The sequence below is a fragment of the Ictalurus furcatus genome, chromosome 29 (assembly GCF_023375685.1).
Source record: "Ictalurus furcatus strain D&B chromosome 29, Billie_1.0, whole genome shotgun sequence".
Classification (NCBI taxonomy): Eukaryota; Metazoa; Chordata; class Actinopteri; order Siluriformes; family Ictaluridae; genus Ictalurus; species Ictalurus furcatus.
The window spans coordinates 11,196,861-11,222,673 of record NC_071283.1 but is presented as its reverse complement, the minus strand read 5'-3'; the positions used below and the strand labels follow the sequence as shown (position 1 = coordinate 11,222,673).

General features: G+C 37.2%; 1 protein-coding gene across 1 annotated transcript in view; it reads right to left on the bottom strand.

Moving 5' to 3' along the window:
- The window catches only part of LOC128604279 (neurexin-2-like), a 302,809-nt gene that overhangs the window by 266,312 nt on the left and 10,684 nt on the right, over positions 1–25,813 (bottom strand). The window contains exons 5-7 of the mRNA XM_053619289.1: positions 20,648–20,674; positions 1,694–1,813; positions 1,021–1,402 (exon numbers count right to left, since the gene is read on the bottom strand). Coding sequence (XP_053475264.1) covers positions 1,021–1,402; positions 1,694–1,813; positions 20,648–20,674 — 529 coding nt within the window. The remainder of the gene's footprint in view (positions 1–1,020; positions 1,403–1,693; positions 1,814–20,647; positions 20,675–25,813) is intronic.

Sequence of the window (25,813 nt, the reverse complement as noted above, 5' to 3'; positions counted from 1 at the left end):
TGCATAGAGTTTCATTTTCAGAACTACAATGACATGATAGACATTACATGAGGAAAATAATAAATAAGCCTACATCCGTGTGTATAAAGACACCTGTAATTGGGCACTGTCAGATCCTAATGAGACAATGCAACCATTCATATATTTTCCATACCACTTATATTACAGGGTTGTAGGGTAGCCTGGAGCCTATCCCATGGAACTCGGGGCACAAACGGGGACATCCTGGATGGGGTGCCAACCCATCACAGGGCACAATCGCACACACATCCACATGCCCATTCACATACTACAGACAATTGAAATGCCAATCAGCCTACACCGCATGTATTGACAGGGGAGGTAACAGGAGTACCCGGAGGAAACCCCCAAAGCATGCGGATAAAACGCAAGCTCCATGCACACAGGGCAGAAGTGGAATTCGAACCCCCAACCCATGAGGTGCGAGGAAAACGGACAATTGGGAACGCCAATCAGCCTACACCACAAGTCTTTGGACTGGGGGAGAAAAGTGGAGTACCCAGAGGATGAAAGTTATTCACGAATGCAACTTAATGATACCACAACATACTATATTATAATGTGTTTGGGATGTTTGGTATTTAATTATTATTTTTTTCTTTCATTTGTTGAATTAATAAAATAATGCCAATGTTTTTGTTGATTGGATTTCCAAAGTTCTGACTGGAAGTCTGCATATGCTGTAGAATAAACACAGCAAGTATTGTGCTTAAACGCACTTAAAATTCCCATAAGTGATTTAAACTTTGTAAAATATCAACTGCTCACAAGAAATAAAGAAGGCAATAAATAAATGTCACAGTTCTGCGGTAATATAAAGAAAAAGAATCTCATTACTTGAATGAAATGCCAAAGTGTGTTGCAATGATTCATAAACCTGTCAGATAGGAGATACTAAAGGCAGCAGGTAGTAGCTAATTACCTTAAAATCAGATTTATACCCCATGCGAATGTCACTTGAATGTCGTGGCTACGTCACACTGGAGGTTTGAGACTCACCCTTTAACCAGCTCCACTACAATGAAATCACTTCCATCTCCACTGTTGTAGAGAATCAGGCCATCAGAGCTGGTGGTCTTGAACTGGAAGAACAGGTGCATGGAGGCGTACGCCTGCAGTGTAGCTAGTGCCAGGTAACTTCCTTTGCTCCTGAAGGTTACGGGGTCGGCGATAATGTGGCGCATGCCGAAGCGGGCGTTGAGCTCACAGTAGGAGATGTCACCGTTTTTGCACTGGTCAAGGTAGGGCACCCCGTTGACCGTCAGTCCCTGTAGGTGGCCAACGAAGTTGGACGGGACAACGGAGATGAACTGTCTTTCTGTCATGATGCCTGTCTCAATGTTGTGGAACTCTAGGCGGGTGTGGGCTCCAGTCATCTGACCTGGAGAGAGGTGCAAGGTCTTAGCGGTGAATTGGATGAAACCTTGATTCACTGGGTGTTGCATTTGAATCTATTTATTTACAGCTTGATAAACCATCTTGTTGACTCCATTTTAGTCAGTCGAACTGACATGACTAGTTCGACTAGTCCCCTTATGTCAAAAATGTGTATTTATATACACATTATATGTGTACTTTATGAGGACCATGAGGAACCTGGGAACTTTTTGCCATAGAACCTGCAGGCTAAGCTAGCATGTTAGTCCTACATATTGCCCAGGGCCTCTATTACCTTCAGTGGTGACATTGTCCACAGAGAGCTGCAGATTCTTGCCTCTGCGCACCACTTTTACCGAATGCCATTCGTTATCGTTGAGCTTCTGGCCAGCATATAGAGTTTCAGGACCTTTACCTACAGGAGGAGAGGGCAGTCAATCACACAGATAAACCTGCAGACACACTCTGTCTTACTCTTACAGTGGATTATATCAGTGTACATCTATATGTGTATTCTAAAGAGGAGAGTACCTGGGTGCATACACAAACACACACAGGCATACAAACTTATGCAGCAACCTTTCCAACCTTTACAATTGACAGCGGAGAATTATTCCACACAAACTCACATGGAAAACCTGTAAAAAGTTGGGGTTTTTTTTCACACTGTTGCGTATTTCATGGTTGATAATGGTAGCGATACATTTATACCAACTGTACTTTTAATGTAATACCAGTATCAGTAAATACCACTTACTAACACAACTCTATGAAAGGTTTTGGGCTTTATAGCATTTCTTTCCACTAGCACTACCACATATAGATCAGTTGGCTTTCTTCTATGTTCTCCTCTTTTGTAGATACACATAATTCTATCTGTAAGATCAGTATTAATAATTTTTTGATATTAGCTCTAAGCTACATAGTCCAGATTACCAATAGAATTTGAACGTTGGTGTATAAATAGGCCAGATTTGTTGACTATTTACATATTACGCTGTACATATTCCATGCAGATACAGGGTATTGGTCTTTTTTTTGTTTTTTTTGTATCCAAACCTGTCAGCAGGTTTTCAGCAACACCTTCCACCTTGTCTATATGAATACCAACCACTGACTGAGAGAGTGAAAGAGAAAAGGGAGGAGAGGATAGATGGAGTACGATAGCGGGGCATGGGGTGGGAGGGGGTGTCTGGGGGGAGCAAGAGCGAGAGGGAGAGAATCTAACTAGGCCATTGTGTGATTCACAATGTCACCTCAAATCCTGCTCCATTCTCCATCTGACACTCCTTGCACTACGGTACTCTGACAGGGCATGCTGGGTAATTGGCTAAGCCTGACTCGTCATGGTGCTTGAGGCCAATGGCGCATTAGCAGGACTCAAAGCAAATGAAGATCGGTGTTTGCGGGAAGTGAAGCATAGTTTCCGCACATGGAATCTCACGTGGACTCGAGCTTGGCATTTATCGTTCATGTGGTTTCACTGAAAGGGCTGATTAGCATGACTAGTGTTGTTATTTCCTCCATGACACATAGCCAGACTATTGGTTTTAACTTCACAATACACTATTTAGCCTGTTATTTATTTATTTATTTTATTTTAGCTTAATATTACTTCATTAATAAACTTGTTAATCTATCTAGCTAATAAAATAAACACCAACTGTAGGAGGTAATATTAGCCAAGCTAACTACTAACCAGCATGTGTTTCAGCTTAGGTAATGTTGCTAACCTAACATATTGTGTATTTATTGTTTCTTTTTTTTTTTGTAATTTGGAGTGAATTTATGAAGGCAATGTGTCTGAATTTGGAAAGGAGTTCGACTGTGTGATTAATCTGAAAGGCAAGGCAATTAATTTAGTTGAAAGGGACTGTCAGGCCTGAGACTTAACACTCTGACCATAAAGCAGAAACAATTACCTAATTAAAACTGTCTCTCTGTTCACTCTCCTTCATGGTCGTAAAATAGTGAAGGAGAATCTTATTTCCTTTAAATGAATGGATGAAAGTTGATGGCTTTGTACAAAAGACTGTAATATTAATAAAGGCAGAGCCACAATATGTTTTATAATAAAATGTTTTTATTTCAGGTTTAATTATCTAGATAGCAAACTGCATTAGCAAACTCCAAAATGTTCAAGTTGTTTTAGCTAGCTAGCTAACATGTGGCTAGTTGGGTAATGCCATGTATTTCGCTGTACAGTAATTTTGTACTTCAGACAAAGTTCCACTGAGCACGAGTGAAATGATTGAAGCTTCTGGTTGCTTGCAGTGTTTGTATTCCTCCAGTTTTTCAACCTTTGTTTTGGGTTTAATCTGGAAGTGACTTGCTGAATGCAAGAGGAGCAGATGCAAAGGTTCAGTGATTCGAACATTGACTCACTAAATTAGAATGGAGCAAATCTCAGTCATGACCGAAAGGTTCACTGACTCAAACACTGACTCGCTAAATTCAAGAAGAGAAAATTTCGGTCGTGACCATAAACAAAAAACGGACCCAAACACTGACTCGATGAACACAAGAGGAACAAATCTCGGTCATAACTAAGAGGTTCACCGATTCAATCACTGACTCACTAAATGCAAGAGGGGCTCCTTTTGGTCATGACTATGAGGATTCACTGACTCTGACACCAACTTGGTGAACAGGAGACACAATAATGGCTGTACCTGGAGGATTCGCTGACTCAAGTTTGGCAATCATGCCAATCTACAGCATGTTTGATCATCGTTATTGATATTTGGCTTTCACGTTTCAGGTCTGCAGCAACTGAACAAAAGGAATGACTGATACTGACTTGTTCAGTTTAGTGATTTGTTCAAAAGAGACAAAAACGTTTGTGAACAAAACAAGTCTAAATCAGTAAGTGTGTCGGTTTGAACAGGCTCGAAGGACATGCACTGCAGAAGGCTGAACAGCAGGCAATTAATGGTAATTGCCTCTCTCTCTCTCTCTCGCTTTCTCACACACACACACACACACACACACACATACAGGTCACCAGGCCACCACTCAACCAAATCATTGTAATAAATGAAAATGCACATACATGAATGAAAAATCTAATATTGCACCTTAAATAATTTCCTGCAGTGTTACAGATGGGGAACCTGCCTTCAAGTAAGAGCAATTAAGCAGCAAAGTTGTCAAAAGATAGCCACGTGTTCCATGCTGTTTAAAGCATTGTGCTTCATTGCTCTTAAACCGGTAATGTCCACACGTGCAAATAAGAAGTGGGTACATGTGGGTGTGCGCATGTTTTATTCAACTAGAGAAATGTGTTTTTGTGTGTGTGAGACAGTGGAAGTACAGGAGGGATGATCTCATTCAGAATGACAGAGTCCACCAATTCACACTGAGAAAGCGTGAGGGTTTACTACGCACACACATATGAACGCCAACACTAAACAAGACAAGCTCTCCCAAACGTCCAAATCCTCATTCTTCTCCCCAAAGCAGAACTCTCATACACTCTCTTCAGATAACAGGAGCAGATGGGCAATATCAAACTGGCATCTCACCAGACAAGACAATAGGCCTGGCATTTCATCAGCAATACACACACACACACACAGAAACAGATGGCATGCACTGGACAAACCGGCATCAGATATAAATAATCCCCATACCTCGAGCTGTCTCAGGATGTGAGATGTAATCAAGTATCTGTTTCCCCACTGACCGTTTTCTGTAGAAGTCAATGCAAAATGCTCTCAACCTGTACACAATCCTGCACACAGAGATCTCCCCTCAGGTCACAAAATAGATTGTACACAATTATTCCTTTTTGTTTCAAGATCTAAAACATCTGGTGAACGTGTGACCTTCAGAAGCTCTCTCTAACCTTCCAATGCTCAGGTATGCCTAGCGTTCATATACTTTGTGAATGCTCATTCTAAACTTCAAATTCTTACAAATACCTAACCTTCAGATAACAGATGCAACCTTTATATCCTCGCTTTACATTTCTGTTGATTGGTTTAAACCATCAGAGGTTATAAACGTCAAATACTCTTGGCAGGCTAACCTTCTGAAGCTCCCTCTAACTTTTAGATTTGTACAAATACGTAACTCATATTCTCACCGTAACCTTCTGATTCTCACTTTAACCTTCATATTCTTACTATAACCTTCTGATTCTCACTGCAACCTTCATATTCTCACTATGACCTTCATATCCTTACTATAACCTTCTGATTCTCACTATAACCTTCATATCCTTACTATAATCTTCTGATTCTCACTATAACCTTCATATTCTTACTATAACCTTCTGATTCTCACTGCAACCTTCATATCCTTACTATAATCTTCTGATTCTCACTATAACCTTCATATTCTTACTATAACCTTCTGATTCTCACTGCAACCTTCATATTCTCACTATGACCTTCATATCCTTACTATAACCTTCTGATTCTCACTGCAACCTTCATATCCTTACTATAATCTTCTGATTCTTACTATAACCTTCATATTCTCACAGAAACATTCATATTCTTACTATAACATTCTGATTCTTACTATAACCTTCATATTCTTTACTATAACCTTCTGATTCTCACTGTAACCTTCTGATTCTCACGGAAACCTTCATATTCTTACTATAACCTTCTGATTCTGACGGAAACCTTCATATTCTTACTATAACCTTCTGATTCTCACTATAACCTTCATATTCTTACTATAACCTTCTGATTCTCACTGTAACCTTCTGATTCTTACTATAAACTTCTGATTCTCGCTGCAACCTTCATATTCTCGCTGTAACCTTCTGATTCTCGCTGTAACCTTCATATTCTTACTATAACCTTCTGATTCTCACTGCAACTTTCATATTCTTTCTATAACCTTCTGATTCTCGCTGTAACCTTCTGATTCTCGCTGTAACCTTCATATTCTTACTATAACCTTCTGATTCTCGCTGCAACCTTCTGATTCTCGCTGTAACCTTCATATTCTTACTATAACCTTCTGATTCTCACTGCAACCTTCATATTCTTTCTATAACCTTCTGATTCTCGCTGTAACCTTCTGATTCTTACTATAAACTTCTGATTCTCGCTGCAACCTTCATATTCTCGCTGTAATCTTCTGATTCTCGCTGTAACCTTCATATTCTTACTATAACCTTCTGATTCTCACTGTAACCTTCTGATTCACACTGTAACCTTCCTTTTTTTGCTCTAACATTCTTATTCTCATTGTTAACTTCTAATATTCTCACGCTAACCTTCTGCTTCTTGCTGTAACTTTCTGATTCTCGCTCTAAACTCTAAACTGATTTCCACTGTAACCTTCACATTCTCCTTCTAATGTTCCATTCCTTCTTTTAACCTTCAGATGAACTGTTGAACCATCCATGGTGTACGCTAACCTTCGTACCTTCTGAATGTCTAACCTTCAGATGTTCACTCTAAACTTCAAATACTCTTGAATGGCTAACCTTCAGATGCCTGCTGTAACCTTCACATTCTTACAAATGCCTTGATCCTGAAGGTTTTAACCTCCAGGTGACTGCGCTAACCTTCAGATTCTTGTTTTAAACTTGGGATCATCAGTGTAGCCTTTGGATGTTTGTTTTAACCTTCAAATACACATTATAACCTTCAGACACAATCTAAACTTCATTTGCTTAGTCTAGCCTTCAGAGGCTAAGTCTAACCTTGAGATGCTCGTTTCAACCTTCTGATGCTTGCTTTAACCTTAAAATGGTCAGGAATACAAAACTTTCCCTGGGGGCTCTAAACTTATTAACCTTATGAATGTCTAACCTTTACACATGCTTGCTCTAAACTTCAAATATTCTTAAATGGCTAACCTTCATATTTTTGATCTAACTTTCAGATGCATGTTTTACCCTTGAAATGCTCGGTCTAATCTTCAGGTGCTCAGTCTAACCTTTCAATTGGCAGTCTACCCTTCATATGCTCAGCCCCGCCTTCAGATCTTAAGTCTAACCTTGAGATGCTCAATCTAGCATTTTGATAGGCAGTGTAACATTCATGCTTACTTTAACTTTCAGATGCTTATTTCAACCGTCAGCTCCTCAATCTAACCTTGAAATTCATCTTGTTCGAGATCATATGTGTTAAATTGTCTGTGTTATTTATAGGTGAGAGAAGTGAACTCTGATAACGTCAACGCTCAACCTACACTACTTATGATAAGAACGCGAGCCTCATCTTTTCTCGTCTTCTTCACATACTTGATCTGACTGACTCATTCGTCCGGTAAAAGAAATAACACAATCTCCTGGCCATTACATCTAATGATAACGTTATTAGATCAAGTATGTCTGTTCTCTGTTACACACTCTGCACCATGTCCCCATCTGTGTTTGTGTTTGTGTGTGCTGTGCTAATCACTGCCTCATCCACCCTTCACACATGGTTGCTCATGCACTTTCTGGGCATTAGGCATTCTGTGGCTGTGTGTGTGCATGCGTGTGCATGTAGAGTGTGTGCCAGGACAGTGGGCATTGTAGGGTGGCATATGAGACAATGCCAAAGATAATCGCAGAACTCTAAAATACAAATGATGTAGGGAGTAATGAGCCACCCATAGGCAAGATTAAAGTGTGACTCACTCGCTGATCAAATGAAAAACCTGTATAAAAGATTTTTATACAAGTATGGTTTACAAAGAGAATCAAAGCACCTAGCTTTTGTAACACTTTAGATGTTCTATTTGATGCTTTTCAATACTTGATTCGGATTGGTCAGATGGTGTTGATTAATTTTCTATAACAGCAGCTCAGACTGTAGTGCTGGCTGTAATACATGTTCATTTCTATAGTAAACAACTCATTCCCATGGATGTGCATGGCAGACATTTATTTAGCATTTAATGAAGGAGTCTCCAGTGTCAGAGCTTCGTAATGGCCAGGACTTTGTTTGTTTGTTTATTCGTTTTTTGTTTTTTTGTTTTTTACAGGCGAATCAACTTTGAGCTTCTGTCAACAGTAACCCTGCTTCACATTGGGCACCATCTTAATACTACTCTGACATTGATTTGTTTGTTTTATCCCTTACGTATGAAATACATTATGTCTGTAGAGTATCGTGTTTCATATAATGAGGGAATGTATACATTTCACCATTCACCCTTAGAGAAAATAAAGTCTACAAGTGCAATGATTATTATCAGTATGAAAAGTAATCAGGACCACATAAAGCTCGATGCTAATGCAGCTTGATTGCTTTTTAATGTAATCGTATCTGCTATCCGCAGGCAGACTGCAGTATATTCACCAATTTAATGAGTATGTGTTCCAAAAAATGAAAACTCAAAGGAACTGGGAAAATTTGAAGAGACAGCCATAGACAGAAAGCACCCCTATCCCCCCTGTTCTTTTCACATTATTGTGAAATTGGTCTGTAAAACACTAACACTCACATTTCACACACAGAGCCAGAGGGGAAGAAAACCTGTTATACAAGCCACTGTCACTAAGATTAGTGCTATAAAGTGTAAACGACAAGCCACATGCTTAGGGTATTTTCTCTACCTTGTGTAATACTGTACTGAGGCTAAATATTGTTATGCCTACACCAAGATGTTATACATAACATCATTTTTCTTGCATGCATCCTGCTATGTCAGTCCCTTACTTCTATCCCCTGATTTTTTATCAGTCTTAAAGGACAGTGCTGGTCTTTACTGGGTGGAAAAACTCCCATCCTGAAAGGCCTACAAATATGAACTTGGAATCCATGAACTGGACATGTGTCATTTTAATAATAATAATGGGCCTCCCAAAAATTAAGTTAAGCACCTGCGTAAAGCGATTCTGAGTACACCAAACTTTCCCTGCGTAAATATTTACATAACATCACCAGCTCTGAATATGGCATTAAACTTATAACAATTTCTTTCAGCTTGAAATTCACTTGGGCAACCATTTAGATAGAATAAAAATGGAAACAGAACGTGTTGTTTAACAATGTATTAGCTCGATAGTGCATTTATATGAATGCAGAACTTCGAACAATGCTCCATTTTTTTGTGATTTCAAGCTCCTAGGTAATTTGTACCATTAGAATTGTACCATTATATACTGTAACGGGTCATGGCTGTGTTTCCAGACTGCTCATTAGTAAACTGTTATCTAAATTCAGCTGGGTGTCTCATTTACTGCTGTCATACATAGTGTTCTACAGAATATAGGAAGTAGTGAACACACTGGTGTATACACCAATCAGCCATAACAATAAAACCACTGACAGGTGAAGTGAGTAACATTGATTATCTCGTTACGGGGTACATGCCAAGCGGTGGAATATATTAGGCAGCAAGTGAACAGTCAGTTCTCAAAGTTGGTGTGTTTGAAGCAGGAAAAATGGGCAAGTGTAAGGATCTGAGTTTTGACAAGAGCCAAATTGTGATGGCTAGATGACTGGGTCAGACCATTTCCAAAACAGCAGGTCTTGTGGGGTGTTCCTGGTATGCAGTGGTTACTACCTACCAAAAATCATTCATGGAAGGACAACCGGTGAACCAGTGACAGGATCATGGGCGCCCAAGGCTCATTGATGTGGATTGTGCACATGAGCATTAGAACTGGACCATGGAGCGATAGAAGGTGAACTGGTCTGATGAATCACATTTTCTTTTACATCATGTAGACAGCTGGGTGCGTGTCTGTCACTTACTTGGGGAAAAGATGGCACCAGGATGCACTATGGGAAGAAGGCAAGCGGGTGGAGGAAGTGTGATGCTCTGGACAATGTTCTGCTGGGAAAGCTTGGGTCCTGGCTTTCATGTGGATGTTATTTTGACATGTATCTCCTACCTTAACATTGTTACAGACCAAGTACACTCCATGGCCACGGTATTCCCTAATGTCAGTGGCTTCTTTCAGCAGGACAATGCACCCTGCCACACTGCAAAAATAGTTTAGGAACGGTTTGAGGAACATGACATAGAGTTCAAGGTGTTGACTTGCCCTCCAAATTCTCCAAATCCAATCGAGCATGTGTGGGAGTTGCTGGACAAACAAGTCTTATCCATGGAGGCCCCACCTCGCCTTACAAGACTTAAAGGATCTGCTTCTAATGTCCTAATGGTGCCAGATACCACAGCACACCTTCAGAGGTCTTGTGGAGTTGTACGGGTCAGAGCTGTTTTGGTGGACCTGCACAATAGGTAGTTTTAATGTTATGGCTGATCGACACTCCCCTGTAACATAGATAGTAAAAATTGTAAATCTACAAAGGCTGAAATCTTTTACACTCTGCCCAGGGGAAAATGCAAAGAAAAATCTATATAACTGAAGCTAAAATCTTGGTTAATCTGTCCACTGTAAATGCAACCCTTATGAAGGCTGGTGTTATGACCACCATGGCACTGCTCTGCACAAAAATTTGCCTCATATCCAAAATTTGCAAAATATGACCTTGGACCTGGACAGTTTGCAGTCCTTGAAGGAACAATGAATTCAAAATTGCATGAAAACCTTTACAGGAGAGTTTCACAGTAGCAGTCTGTCTTTTGAAGTTTAAGAGAAGCTGGATGGTGCAATAAGAGTGAACCAAAACACACAAGCAAATCATCAGTAGAGTGTTTGAAGTTTAAAGCCTGATTATTACTTGTCACACTGTATGAGATGATCCCATTAACTGAGACAGAATGTGCGATAACATTAGAAGATAATGATCTTGTAGACCTGTGATTAAAAGAACTTACTATGTTCTGCTTACGTTATCATTATTACCTCAAACAGAATGAGTGCTTTTTAGATGAGCGTCGTAATAGCAGAACACTTTTTTTTTTTTTTTTTTAGTATTTTTTTTTTTTGAAGAGTTTTTAGTCAAAATTTTCTGTCCTTGACAACTGTTGTATGGGGGAAAGGTGTAACATTTCCCTTTACCATTGTGTAAGTCTTATCAGCGGCTACAGGAAACGTTTGGTGGATGTCATTTCTGGTTTGGACCATTTCAACTTGGACTGCAAAGGGTTAATCAGTATGCTCAATATTTGGATTTGTCTATTATTACAATGATTAGACCACATTTTAAGTGTATTTTTTTGCTTCTTAATTTCAATATCCTTAACCTAACATTTTAAACTCTGCCAAACTAGGACTGATTGGCATGTGGTGGCCAAATCGTTTATAAATCTTAATAATCTGACTTTTCGGTCAGCAATTTTGTGAGAATGTGCCAAAAACCCTAGGGCTAGTCTGGAAAAAAGTTGGTTGTGCATATTATGAGAAGGATCTTATGGCAAATATTTGTGGTTGTAAATTTGAAAAGCACAAGTAGAAAAGCATCCCTAGTGGACAATTCACGTGAGGATGCATAGGTATAAGTTTTGTAATGATAGCTCAACAATAACCCTGTGAACAATAATACCTGCCGAAATAATTTGACTCGTTTAGTAAATACATGACCAATTAAAGCCATCTAACACATCTTGAATCAGCAGAAGTCATCTATTTGAGGCTGTCTCCTTTTCTGTCAGAACAGTAAGGCCTTCCAGTCACAGGTGGTACACATTTAATTCCGTTATCACACCCTGACACAGGTGTGCTCTTTAGCACAGATGACAATGGCAGGTTGATAGCGGTGGCAGAGTAGCAGATGGTTATTCAGATAAAGGACAGAGCTGGAATGAGATTGAAAATCGAATGTAAAGTGAGATTGGGAGGACTTGCACTGTAAGATAGAAGACAAAGGCTTGACTTCATTCTGGGGTTATAACCTCTCCTTGTATCACAAGCCCTTGGCTGTCCTTTTGTCTAGACTACATTTACATTTATTCATTTAGCAGACGCTTTTATCCAAAATGACTTACAAATGAGGAAATACAAGCAAAGCGATATATCAAGCGGAGAACAACACAAGTAGTGCTACCATTCAAGATTTATAATAGAGTTCTAGAGAAACAAAGTGCGCAGAGTAGAGACAAAAAAAAAAGACTTCTGTAAGCTGTTCTGAATAATGATATAGATCATTTACTAAGCATCATTAATTGTTAAATTGTTGACATATTGTAAAAAATTAGTTGATAGCCTGGTGGATGATAGTCACTCGACAGATTGTTAACGGTCTATATATTTTTATTATTATTTGTTTTTGTAACTAGAGTCTGTATACTCTTCACACTGACTATCTAACCCACCCATTTCCCCAAACTGCTGAAACGTAACATTTTTTATGTTGTGCTATTCGAAAAGATACTCAGCCATGCTATATAAAATGGCCCCACATAGTACTTCAGCATGGTTTATTGCTTGTTCCATCGATCTGCATTTCACTTTCGGCATATAAATCATTATGGGCAAAGAAAGATATATTTTTTTTTATATATTACATTCCATAAATCACTTCAATTCTAATTTTTATTACTGCCTATATTATGTCCTCAATTCATAAAATTTCTGTTTGTTGATTGAGAAGCAAGTGCTTTTCTACATCGTTGCCAAAGAAAGTGAAAGAAAGCAGACCGACCCTGTCATTTCACACTTTAAGGGAATGCAGGCTGGTCCTCAAAGACTTTCTCAGATATAGAGATGGCAGTCGATGAAGAGGAGGAGTGCTACAATGGGAATCTGGCCAAACAGACAGAACAAGAAAAAGAGAGAGAGAAGAGAGGCAGAAAGCACTTTTGGCACAATGCCAGCTTTTAAATCATCTCCACTGGTAATGCTTTAATGCTCTACTGCATTTACGTATTTCTTCCCTTCATACTCTATGTGTATTTTTCTAAGTCCATATAAATAAAGATGTTGAATCATTATGCCTAGTATTAAAATTTCTCTGCAAATGACTGGATTCAAAATTATTGGCACCCCACTAATAATATATACAGTATGGTTAGAAATCTTTGGTTCCTGGAAAGATTAAAGCCCTGAATCTCTTACTTTAATGTCTAATAACGTTAGAGACTTAGAGAGACGTGTCGAGGGATACTGGAGCACTCTTGCATGCACAACCTTTCAAGATGCTTTATATTCTCAGGTTTCCATGTGTGGACTGTTGTCTGCGGTTCAGACAGAGTTCATGATATATATGGTCATTGTAAATGATTGATTTTGAATATTAAAGACATTTCCGTGTCGATTTAGATACATGTTTATGGTCATCATATTGTTGAAAGTCCATCAACAGTATAGCCAAGTCCTTAAAAGTGTCAACTACTTTTCTGTGTTCCAGAGCTAACCTGAGCTGTAATATAGTGGTACTGAATGGTACAGGAATTCACAGTACAAATCCACCCCTAAACATCCAAACATACAATATTTTACAGTGTCAAACCCACTGTAAAATGTTGTTTGTTTGGATGTTTGAGGGTTGATTTGTACCATGAATTCTTGTACCATTCAGTCTGTTTTTTTTGTATACTGTCCCCATTTTTTACTAAACATCAAGTGACTTATTTAACCAAGTTTTTTTTTTCCCCTTGGGGGTGTGGGCTTGTTCTTTTTTTTTTTCCATTTTATATTTTATTTAAAAAACAACTGATGGAGTGAACTATTTTTTTTGTTTTTGTTTTTTTTTAAATATATATTTGCTTTTTCTGTGTGAGTGTGTGTTTGTTTTGTTTCTGTTATTTTGGTATTTAAGGAAATAAGAGAACTTGAAATATTTGTTTAGAGATTTTTTACTTTTTACTTGTTTGTTTGTTTAATATACATATATTAGGGCTGTTATTATCATTATTGACATATTTATATATTAATTAATTAAGGGGTGCCAACAATTTTGTAGTGACCTGTAAAGGGTTGTTATTTTATATTTTTCCTCACTGACACATGCGCATTTTACATATATATAATTTTATTTTATTTTTTTTTTCAAGAAGAGGAAAATGTACTAATAGAGTGATGTGTTTTTGTTACTGCCTTTTTTAAATTTGATACTGTTTTTATTTGAATTTTTCATTAAAATCTTTTCCCCCCAAAATCCAGCTTAATTAAAAGTACAAATTGATATTCCATTGAAGTGTGCTTTACCTGCTTCAAGCCTTTATGAGCTCAAGTTTAACCTTCAAAGTGTTTTCTTTTAGTTCTCACTCCTACAAGTGTATGGTACACAAATGGCTTTCTCACTCTGACATGCTGCAAACACAACACTGCCAAGCTGTTTATAATGACTGTAGACAGCCGTGCAGTGACACTGACTGTACACTGATATGGAATGAGATCTGCAGGTATTTATGTAAATATTATGCAAATGTTGTTGACATGGAAATAGATTTCATGACAGCATAACACAACCAGTACATGTAATCACTACAGCACAACTTCCTGGGAGATCAGAGGTGACAGATGTTTACACTCGACAATGAGAACCTGGATTTGTCTGGTGAGTGTTTGTAAAAAGACACGTGATACCAACGGTTTGATATCACAGTGAATGTTTCGAGTTTATTAAAGGTTTACTAATACCACAGTGCTGTCCATGCTCGAATCTGATTGGTCAGAACGATGTTCCTTCTGTAATTCAATTCACGCTTGTTTTATAGTAATACAGTGAGGGAAAAAAGTATTTGATCCCCTGCTGATTTTGTACGTTTGCCCACTGACAAAGAAATGATCAGTCTATAATTTTAATGGTAGATTTATTTAAACAGTGAGAGACAGAATAACAACAAAAAAATCCAGAAAAACGCATGTCAAAAATGTTATAAATTGATTTGCATTTTAATGAGGGAAATATGTATTTGACCCCTCTGCAAAACATGACTTAGTACTTGGTGGCAAAACCCTTGTTGGCAATCACAGAGGTCAGACGTTTCTTGTAGTTGGCCACCAGGTTTGCACACATCTCAGGAGGGATTTTGTCCCACTCCTCTTTGCAGATCTTCTCCAAGTCATTAAGGTTTCGAGGCTGACGTTTGGCAACTCGAACCTTCAGCTCCCTCCACAGATTTTCTATGGGATTAAGGTCTGGAGACTGGCTAGGCCATTCCAGGACCTTAATGTGCTTCTTCTTGAGCCACTCCTTTGTTGCCTTGGCCGTGTGTTTTGGGTCATTGTCATGCTGGAATATCCATCCACGACCCATTTTCAATGCCCTGGCTGAGGGAAGGAGGTTCTCACCCAAGATTTGATGGTACATGGCCCCATCCATCGTCCCTTTGATGCGGTGAAGTTGTCCTGTCCCCTTAGCAGAAAAACACCCCCAAAGCATAATGTTTCCACCTCCATGTTTGACGGTGGGGATGGTGTTCTTGGGGTCATAGGCAGCATTCCTCCTCCTCCAAACACGGCGAGTTGAGTCGATGCCAAAGAGCTCCATTTTGGTCTCATCTGACCACAACACTTTCACCCAGTTGTCCTCTGAATTATTCAGATGTTCATTGGCAAACTTCAGACGGGCATGTATATGTGCTTTCTTGAGCAGGGGGACCTTGCGGGCGCTGCAGGATTTCAGTCCTTCACGGCGTAGTGTGTTACCAATTGTTTTCTTGGTGACTATGGTCCCAGCTGCCTTGCGTCATTGACAAGATCCTCCCGTGTAGTTCTGGGCTGATTCCTCACTGTTCTCATGATCACTGCAACTCCACGAGGTGAGATCTTGCATGGAGCCCCAGGACGAGGGAGATTGACAGTTCTTTTGTGTTTCTTCCATTTGCGAATAATCGCACCAACTGTTGTCACCTTCTCACCAAGCTGCTTGGCAATGGTCTCGTAGCCCATTCCAGACTTGTGTAGGTCTACAATCTTGTCCCTGACATCCTTGGAGAGCTCTTTGGTCTTGGCCATGGTGGAGAGTTTGGAATCTGATTGATTGATTGCTTCTGTGGACAGGTGTCTTTTATAAAGGTAACAAGCTGAGATTAGGAGCACTCCCTTTAAGAGTGTGCTCCTAATCTCAGCTCGTTACCTGTATAAAAGACACCTGGGAGCCAGAAATCTTTCTGATTGAGAGGGGGTCAAATACTTATTTCCCTCATTAAAATGCAAATCAATTTATAACATTTTTGACATGCGTTTTTCTGGATTTTCTTGTTGTTATTCTGTCTCTCACTGTTCAAATAAATCTACCATTAAAATTATAGAATGATCATTTCTTTGTCAGTGGGCAAACGTACAAAATCAGCAGGGGATCAAATACTTTTTTCCCTCACTGTAACTTCCACAGAGGGACTTTCTAAGGCTAACGATGAGCCAATTAAAAATAAATAAATGAATAAATAAATAAAAAGTATATTTATTGATATGGTCAAATAAGATTTTTAATTAATATTTTTGGAAGGAGTCTCCAGTTTCAGCACTTTGTAACAACCATGGGAGAGTCTTTAGGACAGAGGACTTCCCATGACAAGATGCTTTTTTTTTCTTTTTTTTTTTTTTGTCTTGTCTTGTGGACATTTCATAAAATTGTTTTTTTAAAAAAAAAAAAAAAAGTAGCTATAAATGGATACAAAAGTACATGAAGCAAAGATTCCTTCAAAATAATGAAATTAAATGTTTATACATAAAAAAACCCCACAAAGAGCAGTGAACAGTAGTAAAAGAAACAAAGTCAATATTTGGTGTGACAAAAAAATAAAAATAGGAGTCTCCGGTACAATTAGTGCAGTTTTATAAGGAAATGAGCTGTAAGTTTTATTAAGCATCTTGCAGAACCAGCCACAATTCTTCTGGAGACAAAATCCAGCAGCCTTCATTGTGTGGGTTTTTTTTTTTTTTTTTTTTGTCTAAAAAGTGGTCTCTTACATACTATGCTTCTTTCTTTAATGACCTACAAACATTTTTCTGTAACATTTAATTTTGTGCAAGAAAACTAATGTTTGGGAATCTAAAATGTTTTTTTGTACTGACTTGATAATGTAGAAGTTATAAAAGAAAAAAATCTATAATAAAGTTTGTACTAAAAAGTATATAATAGAGTGCCTAAAACTTTTGCCAGTACTGCATATATATACATACATAGACACACACACACACACACACACACACACACACACACACATTACGTAAGCTATTATATCTCACTCTCATACATATTTTAGCATTGGTATTTTAGATATAAACTTAATATACCTATGACTGACTTTATACACACACACACACACACTCACATATATATATATATATAGGTGAATTTTGATTACTAATGTAAGATAACATGAAGTAGTAGATCTTGAGTTTTCTAGATCTATTCTACGTGTGAAGTCTTGCAGCTAATCATCACCTGCGGTATGTTCAGGTGGGCTGTAGGACAGCGTGACACTGCATGCAGAGAGACATGACTCAATGCTTCCCCCATGCAGAGGAGCAAAAATGTGTACACGAACCAGATACTGTCTCTCTGTATCTCTCACCCTACTTTTCCCCACCTCCTTGGTGAGGTTAAAAGGCATGACATTGACAGCAGGTCGTCACGGCATCGTGAGTCGAACATATGTCACGTTACAATGCCTCTCTGTGTGAGTGTGAAAAAGAAAGAAGGTCAGGAAAGAAGGTATTGACTTTCTAGGAGATACCACCATGTCACACCATGGCTTCAAACATACAGATTAACTTCAGTCATGCATGATGTTCAATAATATAACCAGAATCTGCAGCATTATAGGATTTGGGCTCTAAATAATCACGTTTCTGTGTCCCTTCATTCCTTTTTTCCTGACAGTCAGATGTAGAAGCCTCAGGTCTTGTGTGGTTTTATAGGCCACGTGTTTCATCAGTGATGCAGTTTGTACATAGATGGCCTCGGGTCCCAGTTTTTTAGATAAATATTTGAGTAACCTACAGTGCCACCTACTGGTCAACTACTGGTGTTGCTCGAAACTGCAAGATGTGCGATGTACTGAGTCCACAGGGTGTATATAACCTTATTGAACTGAAGAACTTTTTCAAAGAATAACTAAGTAAGTAAGAAGTAAGTTAGTTAGTAAGAAGTAAGTATGTGTGTAAGTAAGAAGTAATAAGTAAGTATGTAAGTAAGTTAGTAAGAAGTAAGTATGTAAGTAAGAAGTAAGTATTAAGTAAGTATGTAAGTAAGTAAGAAGTAAGCAAGTTAGTAAGAAGTATTAAGTAAGTAAGTATTAAGTAAGTAAGAAGTAAGTATGTAAGTAAGAAGTAAGCAAGTTAGTAAGAAGTATTAAGTAAGTAAGTATTAAGTAAGTAAGAAGTAAGTATGTAAGTAAGAAGTAAGCAAGTTAGTAAGAAGTATTAAGTAAGTAAGAAGCAAATAAGTTAGTAAGAATTAAGTAGGTAAGAAGTAAGTTAGTAAGAAGTAAGTAAGTATTAAGTAAGTAAGAAGTTAGTAAGAAGTAAGTAAGAATTAAGTAAGTAAGAAAGTATGTAAGTAAGAAAGTAAGAAGTAAGTAAGTATTAAGTAAGAAGTAAGTTAGTAATCAGTAAGTACGTAAGAAATTAAGAAGTAAGTAAGAAGTAAGTAAGTATTAAGTAAGTAAGAATTTAGTAAGTAAGAAGTAAGTAAGTAAGTAAGAAGTAAGTAAGAAATTAAGAAGTAAATAAGTAGGAAGTAAATAAGTAAGAAAGAAAGTAAGTAAATTAAGTTCCCTCCATAAATTGAACTATAATGTTAATTTACTTACTTACTAACTTACGTAATTACTTGCTTACTTCTTACTAACTTACAGTGCCGTCCACTAATATTGGCACCCTTGCTAAATATGAGCAAAGAAGGCTGTGAAATTGTCTTTATTGTTTAACCTTTTGATATTTTGTTTAAAAATCACAAAACTACTCTGCTCTCATGGATATCGAACAATTGCAAACACAACACAGGTTTATCAAAAAAAATTATTGTTGTTAAATATATGTCGTTAAATATATGTGTGCTCTATGTAACTGTTTAAAATTGTAATTTATTTATTTATTTTTTTAAATTGCCAAACACAAAAAGGCCATGCCACTCCATCAACTGTTGAAATAATGTGTAGAAAAACAAAAGAAACAAAAGAAAAAAAAAACCTTTGAAACCCTTCCAGAATAATAATAATAAAAAACCTCTTCAGGTCACTCCATCAGTTAATAAATTAATAAATGAACATTAGGCAAGTGCATTAGGCAAGATGAATAGGTGGACTTGAATAAGATTTGAATAATTATTTTAGCCCTTGAGCTGAAACCCAAGACCTACGGTGTTTCAACTAGTGTTCGCAATAGCAGGGATTGTCATGGCACCACTTTTAAGTGAACCTGGCCATTCAATTGCTTCAAGGTCATGTTTTAACACTATAAACATGAGAAATGAGGCTCATACTGCTTTATGAGAATGGTCAAGATTTCTCTTTTTAATGAAAAAAATAAAAAAGTAGCTACTTGAATTCATTATGTAATTCAGGCTATTCAAACAATTCAGAGCTTTATACAGATTGTGTTTACTGTCCAGGAGCAATGTCACCAATTCTGCATCCTGATTCATCTCTGTCAAAAATACTAAATTACTCCATCATGGAAAAGCGTTATCAGTGTTTACTCCAGCTTCACTGTGATTCTTGTGAAGTTTTTTCGAAGCACAATATGGGTTTTGTTTCTCTCAGGTGAATTATCTGGCTGTGCTGCACCCTTGTCGAATTCAGTCATATTGTTTTGTTTCCCAACTGACAGAGATGGAGGTGGAGTGATGGCGTATTAAGGACCGTCTATACAATGACTGACAGGAGGCCCTAAACACAAATAAGCATTCCGGACCATAATGTAGTTTTCCAAACAAGTTTGCTCAGCCACATAGTAGACTTGTGCTGTGGTCACACACTTAAACTATTATTATTATTTTTTTTATCTACATATTGTCCAGGTTATTTGTGGGGTTGTTTTTTTTATTATTATTATTATTTATTTATTTATTTTTATTTTATTTTTTAATTTTTTTTTTATTTATTCTATTTATTTATTTATTTATTTATTTTGGGGGGGGTCTTGTTTGTGAAAAGACAAAAAAAAAAGTCAATAATTTTATTGTTTTAAAAGAGTGGTACAAACAATATCCTACAAGTCACTTCCTGAATTGTTTTCACTGGAGAATTGCATTTTGGGTTGAATTTAAGGCAATTTAAAACCTCAAACCACATGGACACACACACACACACACACACACACACACTCAGGTATCTCCTCCATGTGTGACTTACCTTAGAATATGTAAACATTAACACACATCATGAAACACATGTTCAGATTATGATTACCAAAGCAAGTAAGAAAATGTATGTGTGAGAAGTGCAAAGAGAGAGAGAGAGAGAGAGAGAGAGAGAGAGAGAGAGAGAGAGAGAAAGAATATGTGTGTTGTATTTACAATAAACACTTAGAATCACTTACTGAGGTTACAGTCTATCCTGATACAATCTGGCGGGAGAGAGAGTGAAATGGTGAGATCAAATCAAAGAGAAAGAAAAAAAAAGGAGGAAAGGGAGAGAGAAAAAGAGAGAGCAAGAGAGAGAAAGAGAGAAAGAGAAAAAAAAAGAACAACATTTTACATCCTTCAAGGTACATTCTGCAGACATCCGAGATATTTGGCTGGACCACTACCCGGGGACACGCCTCGAGTCAGAGTCACCCTTATCCTACACACTTATATATTGTTTCTATATCCCTCCATTTTGCCTGGAAGAGCCCCAACAGCTTGTCAACTCTGTATTGTTTGGAAATAAGACCAAAATGATTTACAATGGGGTTTAAAATGAATCTGAATGCACGTTTTTTTTAAATCTTAGATTCAGTCTCAAGGCCGTTACTGAGTGCGGAAGTGTTAAACCAGATGGTTCGGTGTTTGGAGCTCTTTGGGCAATCAGGATTCACCAGCTGGAATTCTAGGCAAGGGTGATCTGCACACTTCAGCCATAAATGCAGCCTCCTACATCCTAAACCAATTTCTCCCCAGTCCTTCCTTATACGTTAATACATTACATTAAAGGAGCAGTTTGTAATATTGGTTAGAGTCGGCACTGTGTCCTAGACTGCGCAGGAATTATGTTTTGGACTTGTGTGCTCCCTAATCCTTTTCCAGCCCCTCAGAATTAAAGCTATGTGCCATTGTTCCTCACAGATGCAGTTTGTTCTTTCATGACCTCATACATCACTTTTTAAATAATAACTGTGCATGCTACAGCGTCACCTACTGGTCAACTAACTAACTAACAAACTAATGAACTATCTATTTTGTAATGAAATACTGAGATGACTTTTTTCCCCCCTATTTTTTTGGTCTATTTTCACTTTCATGCCATTTGACTACTTGCTTATTGTGGTGCCAATGGGATTTATTACTTCATCTGCCATAATGGGTGCCATTACTTCATCTCTACGTAAAGAGGGAGATGCAGCAGCGCTTTAGTCCTTTATCCTGTCCAGCTCGCCTTCTCATCTATACATTCTTCTCAAACAGATCAGCTTCCAAAAGCTTCACCTCTCATGCTGATACCGCCGTCAATGCCATTAAGCTCGTCATCTAGTAGATCGATGGATTATACTGCGCTGTATAGCTGCATTGCATTCTGGGACTTTGACCCCATTGTTTACACCATTATCTCCACTACTTCTACATTGGATATCTCATTAAAATGGAAATATGAGAGAAGACGCTCTTGCTCTTTTGTTTCCAGGAGCCAACAACAAAGCATGACCGTTATCACTTATGTTTGTGATTTTTTTTTTCTTCTGTTAAATGCCATTGTACCTGGTCTAACAATAACAACGTCCGCCTGTGACATCAGCACAACAGACAATCGCTAACTTCTCACAGAAATGACGAAAATATAGCACCAACCAACAAATTAGCACCAGAACCACTAAACACATCAAAAATATCTGAATATAAACATATTAAAGAAGCTACAGGATGGACTTTGTCTGCTTAGAAAAGGAGATAAACACCTGTCATCAGTCTGAGAGGGGCGAAGCTAATTCACAGGCCAGAAAACTTTCAATCAGAAGCCTGAAACAAGGAAACTAGTGAGATCTGATGCATTACAATATTGTGGATCTCAGCTTTTCTAAGGCAGGTGTGAAATGATTATGACAGGTCTAAACACATTTTTTTTAGTATTACAAACTGCACCTTTAATATTTATGTTGCGCATACTAATGAACACATTTCATCCTTTTTGTGCAGGATGTGCAAGTTACATGAAGTAACGTTTGGAAATCCTCCTCAAACAGGTGCACACCGAGCTGAATCAGAAATGTTGGCAGCTTTATGGATTTGTCTCTGGTTGGAAACGTTAGTCTTTGTCTCCGTTTGGTGGCTGCAGCCTGCATGTGCAAGCTATAACGGCTGATGTGAGATCTCGAAGCTGTCAACCGCTACGGAGTAGTGATAACAAACAGCCAGCGACCGGGCTCACTGTGCTCTTCAGAGGCGCAGCGTGCTATTAAGTCTCACTCTCATACATATTTCAGCATTGATATTTCAGATATAAACTTAATATACCCATGACTGACTTATATTAATAATATATATATATATATATATATATATATATATATATATATATATATATATATATATATATTTATATATATATACATACACATATATATATAGACATGTATAACAGTATATATATATATATATATATATATATATACACACACACACACACACACACACACTAATTTCATTTGAGGGAATCCCTTATGGAAAAATCGCACATGTTTCAGGCAAACCTGTGAAGTTTTTCCATATGAGAGTAATATATGAAAGATATGTAAAGTATGATCATATATGAAACATTATTCATTCAGAAAAATAAAATCATTCACATCCTACCTGTGAAAATAAATTCACTGTGTGGGGAATATATATATATATATATATATATATATATATATATATATATATATATATATATATATATATATAAAAGTCACTTTTTTTTAAATGAAACAGCAATCATGCGGAAAAAATAGCATATGCAAATAAAAACCTACACTATATGTGAAAAATTAACGTATCAAAATAAATTGGAAAATAAGTCCAAACAAATGCATGTGAAAATAACATTTTCACTACAATTAACATAAACATAAAAATTTATCCAAAACTAATTACTAATATGGAAAAAAAAATAATCTGGTGAAAATAAAACTATTACCATGTTAAAAAAAAACAGACATGAAAAAAAAAATCCAAGTGAAAAAAAAAATACACATGCACTACATATATGGAATGCAAACATGTAAAAATAAATTAATAATATGGAAAAAAAAAAGTGAAAAAAACCCCCCACACATTCCATACGTGTGAAAAATCAACAAATGAATGAATGAATGTGAAAAAAAACACACACCATAGCTGGAAAAACAAACAAACAATTGTCTAAAAATGTAAAAACGAGCAAATTTCACATGGGAAGTTTATGTAACTTTTCAGTAAGGAATAACCCACTACTAAACGTTCTCCTTGAGTGGTTTGTGAGAGGCTTATCCTCATGACAGGACCATTCCCAGGGACGCTGATATTCTACCGCAGCCTGGTATGAATCAGGATAATTATCTTTGACTGATCTAATCCTTCTAAGTATGTATTAACCGTTTTAAGCTGAGCTCAGAATGCCTCCGTGTTTAATTACTCGCTTGCCAATTGCAGTATTTGCTACAAGTTATTGTTTGCTAATTAGCAAAAGCAGAGGTGCTAATGCCTTGAGGTAATTAGAGCATGTGCGTTTTGGGTTTAGCATTAGTAGCAGCTTAGTGGTTAAGTAGAATGCGACGCGCATCGAAAACAACGACAGTGAGCCGGTCTCTGGCTGTTCGCTTCAGGGCCGCAGACATACAAGCCATTGAAGGGATGAAAAGTTCCATCTTCAGAGCCTCGAGCCAATGAGCGAGAGAGAGAGAGAGAGAGAGAGGTAGATAGATAGATAGATAGATAGAGAGAGAGAGAGAGAGAGAGAGAGAGAGAGAGAGAGAGAGAGCATGTGAGCACACCTCTGCCTTGTAACGTCTTGTTTCTGAGGCTTCCAGTCACCAATGTCTCCAACACACAATAATTACCACTATTAGCTTCGGCTATAAAAAGTATTTATATATAATGTGTACATCTGAGGTGACTTAGGTGACATAAGTGTCAGGTACATACCACATGAGTCACCTGTCAAAATTGAATGGCAAGTAAACACATGGTATCATAGGTGACTTTGATCTCAAGTTGACATAACCACCTGATTGAAGTTACAAAGGCTGACATAAGGTTGTGTTATAACATCTCGCAAGCCAACTTCCATCCATGTGTCATACGACATCTGACCATTATGAGCCTCCATTCCACAAGTGCAGTGAGCTACATAGTCAGCTGTCGTGACGTTCTTTCATAAGTCGAAGCAGAAAGTGTTGTAACACAAACTTGTGCCTAGAACATTGTCTCTTGTCTCTTGACACTGAAACATGTCAGGAGTTATGACAACTTGACATTAAGGTTTAAGAAGCCTTATATATATATATATATATATATATATATATATATATATATATATATATATATATATATATATATATATAGTAGATATCGCCAGAGTTATCTTATTTGTCCCTGGTAAATAGTATCATACAGTGGTGTTTGAAAGTTTGTGGACCCTTTGGAATTTTCTAGATTTCTGCATAAATATGACATAAAACGTCATCAGATTTTCACACAAATCCTAAGAGTAGACCAAGAGAACCTTATTAGGTTCTATATAAGAAAAGAGGACATATTAGAAGAATAGTGAGCTACATAGTCAGCTGTCATGACCGTCTAACTTAAGTCGACCCAGAAAGTGTTATAACACAACATTATAAACTGTAATGCCTTGGCATAAATAATTATAACAATGTGTATAATGCCATATGAATGCATTATAACCTGTTTAATCATTCTACATATGGCTTTCATAGAAAGTCTTACCATAAAAACTAACTAAATATCTTTGTGTACTGAAAGGTGACATGTTAAACACTGATTGTTGAACAAAACAAATTTAAACTGTTCATGTAAAATCATAAATAATCAAACTTTTGTTCTTTACTTGTTTTTTTTTAAAGCTTTTTTAAAATTATGTAGAAAAAAAAGCTATTGATATTTTACTGTATCCTTCGAACTAATTCATCTGTAACAACAAGTGATTTAATTCCATGTTAAACTAGAAGAATAAAATCCCATCTGAAGAACAAAATTTAATAATAAGGTTTGATACTCGGGAGTTTAACAAAAGGTTGACTTGTTCCTGCCATTCTAGACTGCCATCCTAAGACATCCTATGACTCTAGCAGTGCTGTTAAATTACATATATACACCAGTGGGTGAGAGTGCAGGTTGATCCATTTGTGGTAGGTTTGCACCCAGAATTTTGTGAATATAATACTAATGTGTACTGTACACACTACATAGTGCCCAAGAGAACACCATAAAAATAAATAAATAAGCAAATAAATAAAAAAAAAACACACAATAACAAAATCCAGTCAATACATGCTACTTACATGCAAAAGCACTTATATATATACAAA